At 36.5% G+C, this 13,015-nt stretch overlaps 1 protein-coding gene across 2 annotated transcripts in view; it reads left to right on the top strand.

The window, feature by feature from the left end:
* Positions 1-13,015, top strand: part of ZDHHC15 (zDHHC palmitoyltransferase 15) — a gene marked incomplete at both ends in the record, with an annotated part of 73,172 nt that overhangs the window by 42,979 nt on the left and 17,178 nt on the right. For both annotated transcript variants that reach the window (XM_080719513.1, XM_080719512.1), the window contains 2 exons: positions 5,346-5,478; positions 7,718-7,844. In XM_080719513.1, coding sequence (XP_080575639.1) covers positions 5,346-5,478; positions 7,718-7,844 — 260 coding nt within the window. The remainder of the gene's footprint in view (positions 1-5,345; positions 5,479-7,717; positions 7,845-13,015) is intronic.

Genomic DNA, 13,015 nt, shown 5'->3' with positions numbered 1-13,015 from the left:
CTCAGCTACTTAGTGAGGCTCTCAGCAACTTAGTGAGACCCTGTTTCCAAATAAAGTATAAAATAGGGCTGGGGGTATAACCCAGAGGTATAAAGCCCCTGGGTTCCACCCCCAGTACCACAAAAAATGATTCACAAAGCACTGTTCTGTTAGAAAATTGATTATAACAAATAACCTCTGTTCAGAGGAGAGTTGCAAATTTTTCTACTGAATATATACATACACTAATGGATGCCTACATATGACCAAAATGAAATGGGGGGATCTTTAATTGAACTTTGTATGATAAACACTGGGTTGGGAATTGGAGAACTAGATTCTAATATAGGCTCTGTTTCTTCACTGGCTCATTGGCAAGATCAAATGAAACAAATACTGAAAGTTATTTGTCTTTTTGAATGTAAATCTAATTATCAAAATTTCAGAAAAGTTTTACTTTCATCATTCTACTTGGAGATATCAACCATATCCATCTATTTCCAGTAAAAGGAAGGGAAAGGCATACTTTCTGTTTACATATGTGTACGGGGTCTGGCAAAAGTATGATGAAAGATTTTTTTTATTTCATGCCAATGGACTTTGAAAGAAATCCCTTTTCCTCAACTTCAGTACAATTACTAACATATCCACAGTGATAGTTGTCCAAATTTAATCTGAATAGCAGAAGAGGAATGTGGGCAGTGCTTCTAGTTAGGACTTTGGGAATTGCACGAGAGCCTGTATAACAGGAATATCTCATCTTAGCTGGAGAGGTAAAACAGTATTGAAAGAACATGAATTCTGTAGCCAGAATATAAATTATAATAAGTTGAAGATAACAAGAAAAAGACAAGACACATAGAAGCTAAATAGCCAAGAATAGGTAAATTATAAATTAGTCCTTTGATTCCTACTAGTGTAGAAAATATATTGTTGAAAATCATAGTGACATGGGCTTTCCATTTTCCCTTCAACTTGCTTAAATGATTCAAAGAATTACTAACTTTAAGAATCAAGACTTAGAGCTGGGCGTGGTAGCACACACCTATAATCCTAGTACCTGATAGTCTGAGACAGGAGGATCAGATTCAAGACCAACCTTGGCAACTTACTGAGGCACTATTTCAAAATAAAAAATAAAATAGGGCTGGGGATTTAGCTCAGAGGTAGAATACCCCTGGCTTCAATCCCCAGTCACACACAGACACACACACACACACACACACACACACACACACACACACCAAACCAACAACAAAAGAATTATATAATGGATATCAAAATCTTCAATTCAGAAGAAAGAGCACCATAAGCCATAATAGTGAAGTTTTCTCATAAAATTTTCACAAATAGGAAATGTTTTACTATGCTATATACATCTTGACACCTCTTCTTTGGCCCTTTTCCACCACACAAGATTTGTTTGCTATTGCTCATGTTTCCATGACCTATTTGGCATTCCGTCCACATGCCGAGCTTACATGTGAAGAAAGCCTGCTGCATCCAATCAGCAGGGAAAGTGTCAACCTTGATCTTCACTACAGATTTTTCTTGCTCCTTAACACACTAAGCGACTGTTTAAGAGCCACCCTTCACCCTCATAACAAAGCAAACAATATTGCATTTCACACATTTTGCCATTAGTCCTCCTAGTCAGCCAATAATCAAATACTCCAATGCCATCCAGGACCTATATGCTTTTTTTTCACTCTTGAAAGATGGTAGTCAGGTATGAATTAATTACCCAAAAGGTGGCAGCATTCACAGCAATACCAGAGGTGAACATAGCCTTGTCCTTTTACCATTCCTTCATTTTCCTCCACAATAGCCTAGTTTATGCCTGACATATGAGAATCCAGGAAACCTGTCTTGGCCTGTCCTCATAATGAAAAGGGAATTGACAGTTCAGGGAAATACTTCTTCACGGTGTTTCCAGCCAGAGAGTACTTTAGTGTGGCTTAGGGATGGCTTTCTCAGTTTAAAATGAGCTTCTCCTTAAAAATAAAAAGTAAACACTGCCATGTATTTTAAAAGCCGTGCATCAAGGACACAAGCTGTGCTTCTAAGAACGGCAGCCTCTATTTGTATGGTACATTGTGGTTTTTAAAGCATTTTTCATATATATTATTTCCCCTGATCTTCAGCACAATTATGTGAAGCAGGCAAAGCCAGAATTATTAGTTTTATTCAAACATGATAAAACTGAGGCTTGTAGTAGTTAAGTGACCTGCCCAAGATAATAGCTTGCAAATTTCAAAATGAGGACTTGAATCTAAGTTTCACCCTAAGCATTGTGATTTTGCATACTGTGCCATATCCTGCTGCCTATAATGGTCCCTCTGTGGAGAAGCCTCAGCTCCTTTGGCATAGAGAATTCAGATCATCATCAAATTATTTATCTCCTCTCAATATAAACTTAACAACCACTTTGATAGGAGATTGATCTTTGCCATACGCTAAAGTAGAATGTACACCTCCCACAGTGGGCCATGAATCTCACAGACTGACCCTATGGATTATTTTAGAACCACAATAATAGCATTGTTCTACCAATAGCACTCCCAGCTGTCTCTGTTTATTGCTGCTTTGAACAATTTAGTTTGGTTATGTACTTGAAGGCATTTTTCAACATAGGACTATCATCCTATTCAAACACAATAAATTTTCAATATTAACTCTATAAACTGACAATACAGTGGGAATGCTTTAGCAGAAGAATTCTGAAAGAGTAATTGGGGGAAGGGGCTTCTAGTTCAGCTACACAAGGTATACACTAGCTTTATTTTTACATTTATTTATTTATTTATTTATTTATTTATTTTTGGTACTGGGGCCTGAACCCAGGGGGATTCTACCTCCAAGCTACACCCCAAGATCTATTTTATATTTTATTTTGAAATGGGATCTTGCTAAGTTGCTGAGGCTGGCCTCAAATCTGCAATCCCCCTGTCTCAACCTCCCAAATACTGGGACCACAGGCATGCACCGACACGCCCCACTAAACTGGCTTTACATCAGTTCCATTTGCCCAGCCATATCCTATTGCCCATTCAAATGTGAAATATAAGAAGTAAAGTCAATGTAAGCTTAAATGTGAGCTTTAAATGATTTTTTTTTCTTTTGGTACTAGGGATTGAAACCATGAGCGAATACCTCTGAGCTATACCATATCCTTTTAAATTTTTTTTAAACATTTACATTGAAACAGGGTCTCACTAAGTTTCTGAGGGTCTTGTTAAATTTCCAAGGCTAGCCTCAAATCTACAATCTTCCTGTTCTAGCCTCCCAAGTACTGGGATTACAGGCATGTACCACCATGCCCAGCTTTTAGATACTCTTTAAAAATATTCAGAAAGTAGAAATTATGAAAGCAAAATCTCAGTAAAGACAAATCCTACTACAGAGTGATATCTGGAGCCTTGCCTATGAATTCAAAAGAAAACAAACAAAAAATGATCCAGTCCAATTTCGGAGCTTAGGCCAATATTTTGTGGAGGGCTCATTTCACAAAGGAGATTTTCAGATAGTTTCCTGAAGGTTCAAATACTAGAGGTAGCTATTTCCTTATCTGCTCTCCCCCATGCAAAAAAAAAAAAAAAAAATTGGCGGTGCTGGGGATGGAACCCAGGGGCATTCTACCTCCCTCTAAACTATGAACACCCCAAGCCCTATTTTTTATTCTTTATTTTGAAATAGGGTCTCACTAAATTTTTGAGGGCCTCACTAAGTAGCTGAGGCTGTCTATGAACCGTGATCCTCCGGTCTCAGCCTCCCAAATGCTGGGATTGCAAGTGGACCCCGCCACACCCAGCCCCCATGCAAATTTTAACCAGGCCTCCCTTAAACTGAAAGCATCTGACTTTGACTCACTTCCCTCCTCTTATATCAATCCTTTAAATATTTATACCCTGGAAGATACTCATTATTGCCTTACTTCAAAATAAACCCACATGTCCTTTCTTAGAGAAAAAAAAATCTGTACTACCTGAACTTACCTAATATTGCCAAGCCTTAACCTTCTCCAAAACTGGAGTAAAACAGTATCATTGAGAAGTTAAGGTCCTCTTTACTGAAGAATCAGTTTTCAGGGGTGTAGGCCTATAATTACAGTGACTCACTCTTCTGAGTCAGAAGAATTGTTCAAGGCCAGCCTAGGCAACTTAGTGGAACCCTGTCTAAAAAAAATTAAAGGGCTGGAGATATATCTCAGTGGTAGAATGTCCCTGGATCCAATGCCCAGTACCACAAAAAAGTAACTTTTAACATTATTACGAGAGAACATTTTTAAATATTTCAGTGATAATTATGTCAAAATAATGATCATCAGGAAGAAATATGTAATAAGCATTCCTTCAACTGCTTAATCTGAAATTGAGAATGTTTTGTAAGGTTCTCTTCAAAAGATAAAATGTTCCATGCGATGTGTGCTACAGAACATTAGAACAGTCTTTGTGGTCTAGAATTACATGTAAAAAAATCTGAAAAGGATTGGAAAATAAGATGTCCCAGATAACTATAAAAATCTTTAGCCGCCTATTTTTACAGTTGCCTGTAAAATCCTACTTGGTTCTTACTGTCTAAACAACTGTTCCACAAGATGAAATATTCCAGCATGTTCCTCTTCAGCTATAAAAAAAACAACCACATAAAATTTGTAGCAGCTTTAAAATAAAGTCATAACATATAGGTAGGACATTGTAAAATTCTGCCTGTGGTGTTTTGGCTTCCCACATTCATCACTGACATTTTTGAAAACACATATGTGTAAGGAAATATGACATAGAAAGAATTCAGTGGTTGGGCATAGTGGTGGATGCCTATTGTCCCAGTGCTTGGGAGCCTAGGACAGGAGGATTGCAGGTTTGAGGCCAGCCTCAATATGTAGCAAGGCCCTCAGCAACTTAGCAAGTCCCTGTTTCCAAATAAAAAATAAAATAAAATAAAATAGAACTGGGGTTGCAGCTCAGAGATAGAATACCTCTGAATCCAATCCCTATTATCACACATAGAAAAAAGAATTCTAGAATGAACCATATGACAACAAGATCATTTCTATCCAATAATTCATAATTCTCTAAATGGAGTAAGATCTTTATGGAAATTATGGCCTGAATATGCCTTTTTCATATTACCCTTTTCTAACTGGGATATTATGTACTCTGTTTTACCATTAGCAAAGTTTTGTAGAGTAAAAGTATATCTATAATAAGGTACGATCGCCAGAAGAAAGAATAATTTTATTATAAAATTTTGTTTTAATATTATAGCGAGATGTTTTACTTATGTAGAGAAATATAACCTATATGGAAAAACTAGCCACACTTTACCACTTTAATCTTTTGGTTTGTTTATTATTTCTTTTCTAGGGGGAATTGCCCAGTGTTCGCTCTAAGTTCCATGTCCTTTTTCTCCTCTTTGTGGCCTGCATGTTTTTTGTCAGCCTTGTGATTCTCTTTGGTTACCATTGTTGGCTTGTCAGCAGAAACAAAACTACCTTAGGTAAGACCGAATGTTAAGATTAGGAAAAAAAACATATTAATGCATATCAGAGTGACCTGTGGATTGTTCCCAAGGAAAATAAAAACTTTCAATGAAGTAGTTTAGCTGTAGTGACGTACCTTTGCCTCCAAACATGACAGATGAAAATACATTCTACCAAACTGGAGAACTCTAATGAATGAAGCTTACAGACTGAAGAGAACATGAATGAAATTGTGAATCAAGTGAAGTTGTGATTAAAATCCTACATAAGCCGGGCACAGTGGCGCAGGCTTGTAATCCCAGCATTCGGGAGGCTGAAACTGGAGGATCGCGGTTCGCGGACAGCCTCAGCTACTCAGTGAGGTCCTCTGCCACTCAGTGAGACCCGGTTTCAAAATAAAGAATAAAAAATAGGGCAGGGGATGTAGCTCAGAGGTCAAATGCCCCTGGGTTCCATCCCCAGACCCGAAAAAAAAATTTTTAATTAAAAATAAATAAATAAATAAAATCCTACATAAAACCAGAAATTGCTGTTCCTCTTTATAGTGCATATTGGCTAATAGCTCCCCTAGATTTGCAATTCAGAAGATTCCTAAAAGGTGTTCATGTGATGAAACAAAGGAAGGAATCAGTACAAAAAATAATGTTTTAAGGAGGATGTGAAGGTCAATAAAGATCGAAGAATCTATCCAGGCATGGTGGCACATGCCTGTAATCCCAGTACTTGGAAGGCTGAGACAGGAGGATCGCAGCTTTCAGCTCAGCCTCAGCAACTTAATGTGACCCTCAGCAACTTAGCGAGACCACATTTCAAAATAAAAAATAAAAAGGGCTGAAGATGTAGCTCAGAGGTAGAATGTCTCTGAGTTCAATATATATATATGCATATATATAATTATTGAGCATATTCTAAATATGCTCAATATTATATTTAAATAATATATAAAGTTAATGAACACATTCTAAAACAGAGTCCTGAAGAAAAATCCAAACTAATAACAAGAATTTAAAAGTCTTAGAGAAGAACCAAATCATTAAATAGCTATAATCATTAAGGAGCTGGGTAAGGAATGAGAAATACATTGAACAAGTTCATCTCTAGAAAAGGAGTGCAAGAAGTAAACCTTTTTTGCTCTCAGTTACTCAATGTACTAGGCTTGTTATTATCTGGAGAACTCTATTTTTTGGATGGATTCCAGGAGTGCAGCAATTTTTTATCTATAGAAAAACAAATATTTGAAGAGAAAGTGTTCAGTGTTTAGGGGGTATAACTCAGTGGTCGAACTCTTTTGTCTAGCAGGTGCTTGGCTCTGGATTCAATCCATAGTATTGCCAAAAGAAGTTGAATGTTTAACTAGAATGGATAAAAAGTTGAATGTTTAGAATAGATTTGAGGACAGTATTTTACAAAAGTCACTGTGCTTGGAAGTTCATTTGCTAATAATATTAACAGCTAAGAAAGTATTTGCACCATTTTCTAAATCAAATATATTTGTAGCACTTAGTTGCTAGGGTGGCAAATTGGTGCATTTGGGTTAGAGATCAGCTACGAAGTAGAAAAGTACTAAAAGCTTCATGATAACAGGGGCTGAAAACAAAGAACAACTGGGAAATGGTCAGATGAAGCCATCATCCAATGGTGGAAGTATTTGCTTAATGGGATAAATGTGTGTCTAAAAATAATGTGCACTAACACAATCCACTTCCTCATGAGGTGATTATGGTTCACCCATTGACATGCTATCTAGAGTAAAACTCAGTTTCTTAAATTGCAGGCTTCAGCGTGAACATCTTCATTTTTGAAATGTTTCAAAACGGAATCAATGTCATTACCATCTCTTTATGTGTCATTACTTTGGTGCCAGCTCTACAGATGAAACTGTTTGGCTGTTGTTGCCACTTAGATTCACATAAAGTGCTGTGAAATCTGTTCTTTCACTCCCTAAGTTCACCAGCACATATACATATAACTCCTATAGTTGCTTAATTATTTATACCATCATGCGTTTCTCTTGGCTTTTTAAAAATGAGTACTAATTCTTTATATTGAATAACAAGCTTAAATTTTATTACATGTTTTAAACTGATTTTTATAAAGTAATTTAGCAATAACTAAGAATGAGGGGCCTGTATTAGCGCAGCAAATAGATATAAGAAGAACCAAATCACATTCGTTGAGAACTGTAAAATCAGGACTGCTGAAAATTTGTTGTTGTTGTTGCTTTCTCTTTTCTTCAACTCCCCGATCCTGGTCTAGAGGCCTTCTGCACTCCAGTGTTTACAAGTGGGCCAGAGAAAAATGGATTCAACCTTGGATTCATCAAGAATATCCAGCAGGTGTTTGGAGATAATAAGAAGTTCTGGTTAATACCTATTGGGTCCAGGTAGGTAATTATTATCATTGAAAGAGGTTAATACTGGACCGGGCTTTGAAGTGGGAAATTCAATTTCAATGCAGCAGGTATCAGTCCATCATGACGCTCTAATCACGGTGTGTTTCATTTCTAGGTTAGTACAGACAAATCATGAGGCAAAGTTATGATAAAATAGGCATTCGCATACCTTGTTTGGGTCAGTGTAAAGTACTACCAATTTTTTATAAATGATATGTATCAAAAACCATAAGAATCTACATGTCCGTTGACCCAGCGATTACATTTCTGGGAATCTACCACAAAGACAGAGACAATCTATGCATAAAAATATCTGTCACAGCATTATTTACAGCCAATAATTTGAAAATAACCTCAGTCCAACAATATAGGATTATATATCTCCTAGAAGGGATATTATGTACTCAAAAGTAATGGTTATAAAGATTATGTCACAGTAAGAGAAAATGTCTAGTATATTTTAAGAGAAAATATAAAACCCAAAGTGGTACGTATACTTATTAAAAATATAAACAAACACATATATAAGAAAAATGACAAAGCCAGACATGGTGGTGCACACCTGTAATCCCAGTACTTGGGAGGCTGAGACAGGAGGATCACAGGTTCAAATACAAGCCTCATCAAGACTCTCAGCGACCCAACGAGACCATGTTTTCTATTTAAAAAGTTTTTTATTGGCTCTATAATCATACTTCATGATGAAATTCAGAGTGATAGAGACATGCAGTACTCGGTAGGCTTCCCCCCGCCCCATTTCCACAGCATTCCCTCTCTTTCCCTGTACACAATATTGCGATTAGCATTAATAATTTTGTGTATGTACATATGTCCACTGAAGTATTTTCTTCATCGAATCTCCCTCCTGCCACCTACTTCCCTCCCTTAGGCCACCTTCATTACTCCACTAGGATTTCTTCTCCTTTATCTAGAGTCCCTTTTGTATTCCAATTTTTCTCTAACTTCCGTATATAAGGGAAAACATCTGACCTTTTGTTTTTTGTGACTGATTAATCTCACTTAGTACAATATTCTCTAGTTCCATCCTTTTTCCCACAAATGACATAATTTTTGTTCTTTATGGCTGAGTAGAATTCCATTGAGTGACTTATCAAAGCCAATCACTGCACTGAGCACAGGAAGATGGGGAGTAGGAGGAAGTGGGGTGGGAAATGCCGGTGGGTTCAAGGAGTAGTGTGTGCTTGTATGCCTCTATCACCTTAAACTTCATCAAGATACATGATTACAATGCACCGATTTTTTTTTTGCGGTACTAGGGATGAAACCTAGGGACATTGTACCTCCAAGCTACACACCCCCCCCCGTCCTATTTTTTAGTGTTTTAATTTTTGAAACAGGGTCTCACTCAGTTGCGAAGGGCCTAAGTAACCGAGGCTGTCCGTGAACCACTATCCTCCAGTCTCTGCCTCCCAAATGCTGGGATTACAAGCATGCACTACCATGCCCAGTTTGCACCAATGTTTTTGAAAAAAAGATTTTTTTCTTTAAAAAAAGAATTTTATTATGTGTATATGCCATACTTTTGTATCCATTCATCTCTTGATAGACACCTAGGTTAGTTCCATACTTTGGCTATTGTGAATTTTGCCACTATAAACAGATAGGCATGTGTTAATATAAGGATTTGGTTTCAATACCTTTGGGTAGATACTCAGGAGTGATAAATTTATGTAATATGGTAGGTTCATTCCCATTCTTCTGAGGACCCTCCACACTGTTTTTCAAAGTGATTACAATGATCTGAAATCCCACCAACAATGTAACAGATTTCCTATTTCCCACATCCTCACCAGCATATATTATTGTTTATGTTTTTGATGATTGACATTCTATTTGGGAATGGGTGAAATCTCAGTCTATTTTTTATTATCCTCTCTGATGGCTAATGATCTCTGATTGTTATTGATGTTGAACATTTTTTCAAATATTTATCAGCCATTTCTCTTTCTATTATGAACTATCTATTTAGTTCATTTGCCCATTTTTTGATTGGCTTATTTGTTGTTTTCGCAGTATGTTTCTTAAGTTCTTTATGCATTCTAGATATTAGTCCTCTATCAGAGGAGTAGCTGGCAAAGATCTCACACTTTGCTCTCTAGTAAGGGTCTTGCTGATTCTCTTTGCTACACATGAGTTCTTTAATTGTATGCAATTTCACTTATTAATCCTCATTTTAATTTCTTGTGCCTTGGGGGTCTTATTGAGGAAATTTCTAACAGGGCCTCTATGTTGGAGCATTGGTCCTATGACTTGTTTTTTAGCAATCCCAAAGTATCTGGCCTAATTTCTAGGTCTTTGATCTATCTTGAGTTGACTTATGTGCAGGATGAGAATATGGCATTTAATTTTATATTTCTATACATAGATAACAAGTTTTCCCAACACTATTTATTGACAAGGCTGTCTTTTCTCCGGAAAATATTTTTGGACACTTTGTCAAAAATCCGTTGGTATATGTGTGTGGATTTGTTTTTGAATATTCTATTTTGTTCCATTGGTCTATATGTCTGTTCTGTGCCAATACCATGTTGTTTTTATTACTATACCTCTGTAGTATAGTTTGAAGTCAAGTGTTTTGATGCTTCCTACATAGTTCTTATTACTGAGAGCTGCTTTCCCTATTCTGGGTCATTTTTTTTATTCTATGTGCATTTTGAGACTTACTTTTCTAGTTGTGAAGAATGACCATATTATTTTCATGGGAATTACATTGAATATGTAGGTCACTTTTGAAAGAATGGTCATTTGATGGTATTTATTCTGACTATCCAAGAGTATCAGAAATCTTTCCATCTTCTAAGGCTGTCTTCAGGTTCATCCTTTAGTGTTTATGGTTTTCATCGTAGAAGTCTTTTACCTCCTTGGTTAGGTTCACTCCAAGGTATTTTATTATTGTGTGGGCTCTTATGAATAGGACTATTTTCTGGATTTATATCTCTGTGGATTCATGGTTGGTGTATAGAAAAGCCATTGTTTTTTATAGATTGATTTTGTATCCCACTACTTTGCTGAATTTCTTAATTAGGTCCAGAAGTCTTTTGATTGTGTTGTTTGAATCTTCTAAATACAGGATCATGTCATCTGCAAATAGATATACTTTCAGTTTTCTTTTTCTACTTGTATTCCTTTGATTTCCTTCTCTTTCTTTACTGCTCTGATTAAGAGTTTCTAGTACTATATTGAATAGGAATGGTGATAGCATTCTTGTTCCTGATTTTTAAAGGGAATTCTTATAGTTTTGGCCTATTGAGTATGATAATGGCTTTGGATTTATCATAAATTGGTCTCATGATTTTGTAGAACATTCCTTCTAAGCCAATTTTCTACAATGTTTTTAACAGGAATGGGAATTGGATTTTTTTCAAATGCTTTTTCAGCATCTATTGAAATGATTATATGATTTTTGTTCTTAGCCTTATTTATATGGTAAATTACATTTATTGCTTTCTGTATGTTGAACCAGACTTGCATCCTTGGAATGAAACCAGCTTGGTTCTTTAATCCATTTTACTAGTCTATGTCTTTAATTTGAGGAGTTGAGGTCATTGACATTCAGTATTATTATTGAAAGATGTGTTTTAATTCTTATCATTTTGAGTTTTTTCTGCTTAAGATAGTGTTAATTTTTATTTAGTTGTTCATTTGATTTCATCCATTCTCTGGTTCTGGTGTTTATTTTATTGTATTTTGTTTCTTTGAATGTTTTCTCTAGTGCTGGTATATTAGACATAAATTCTTTTAGATTCTCTTTGTCTTGGAAGATTTTTATTTCTCTGTTGGTTTTGAAAGATATTGTAATACATTTTTGCTGGATATTTTGTGTAGCTGAAAATTGTTTTCTTTCAGAATTTGGAGTACATCATCCCGGCCCTCCTGGCTATCATGACTTGGTTTGAGAAGTATGGAGTAATTTTTTTTTAACCTCTGAATGTTACCTGCCCTTTTTTTTTCTTGCAGCCTTTTTGCTCTTGCAACCTTTAAGATTCTCCTCTTCACCTCTATGTTAGTCATTTTGATTATAATGGAGAATTTCTTCTGTAATCTTGTCTGAATGGGGTTCTGAGTGTCTCCTGAATCTGTGTTTCCACCTCATGTTTTATTTTTTATTCCTGTTCACAGTTTTGGTCTCATTGGCTTAATATCCTTTCTTACTTTCTCCAATCACATTTCCAAAATATTGGATCATATCTACAATAAAATTTCTGAATTCTGGCATTCTGTGCACCTCTGCACTGGTCATTTTCATTGTTCTGAAGTTGTGGGAGCTTATTGTTTCCTTGATGGTCTTCCTTCTCATGTTTTCAGGATTCTTAAATTTGTATTTTTAGCTGGACATGATAGCACAAGCTTGTAATTTCAGCACTTGGGAGGGTGAGACAGGAGGATCACACGGGTTCGAAGCCAGCTTCAGCTACTTAGTGAGGCTCTCAGCAACTTAGTGAGACCCTGTTTCCAAATAAAATATAAAATAGGTCTGGGAATATAATCCAGAGGTAGAAAAGCCCCTGGGTTCTATCCCCAGTACCACAAAAAAATTGTATTTTTGTGTGCTTGCTGATACTTTAAGTAGAGTTTCTATATCTAATCACTTTCCTTTTCTGATATATCCTGTTCTAAAGGTAAATACCTCAAGACATGTCTTAAGGGGCACTGGTTTAGGTAGCCACTGACTCTAATGACTGTCCACTGTCCTCTGTCTCACAGAGCCAAAGACAGAGTCATCTAGAGGTTATATCATTTCAGATTTTGGGGGATGTGTCTCTAGTTTATATTCTCCAGAAAAATCCCACTCATCCCATTGTTTGGTTACTGGGACTACCTTATACTTTGTGCTCTGCTGAGGTCATAGGAGACCCTGCTCTCACATAGGAGTCCCTGTGAGTTCTGTAGTTTCCATGGAGATTCTCTCCTAGCCACTTGGTCTGCTACTACAAGACACTATAAATTCACAATTGTCACAAGGTAAATTGGAGCCTCTCAGAATTCTGTAGGAAGAGTTTGTTTCCTTGTTTCCAGTTCCACAAATTCTGCTGTGGCCATAGTGAAATTTGCTGGCAACCTGGCTGGGCAATCCAGAGGTTAATGTGAAGAGCAGATTACACTTGTCTATACCAGCTGGGCCAATAGGATTTGGTTTCTTC

This window comes from Muscardinus avellanarius (genome assembly GCF_963383645.1).
Source record: "Muscardinus avellanarius genome assembly, chromosome: X".
NCBI lineage: Eukaryota > Metazoa > Chordata > Mammalia > Rodentia > Gliridae > Muscardinus > Muscardinus avellanarius.
The sequence above is the reverse complement of the archived record's forward strand: the minus strand, read 5'-3'. Positions and strand labels throughout refer to the sequence as shown.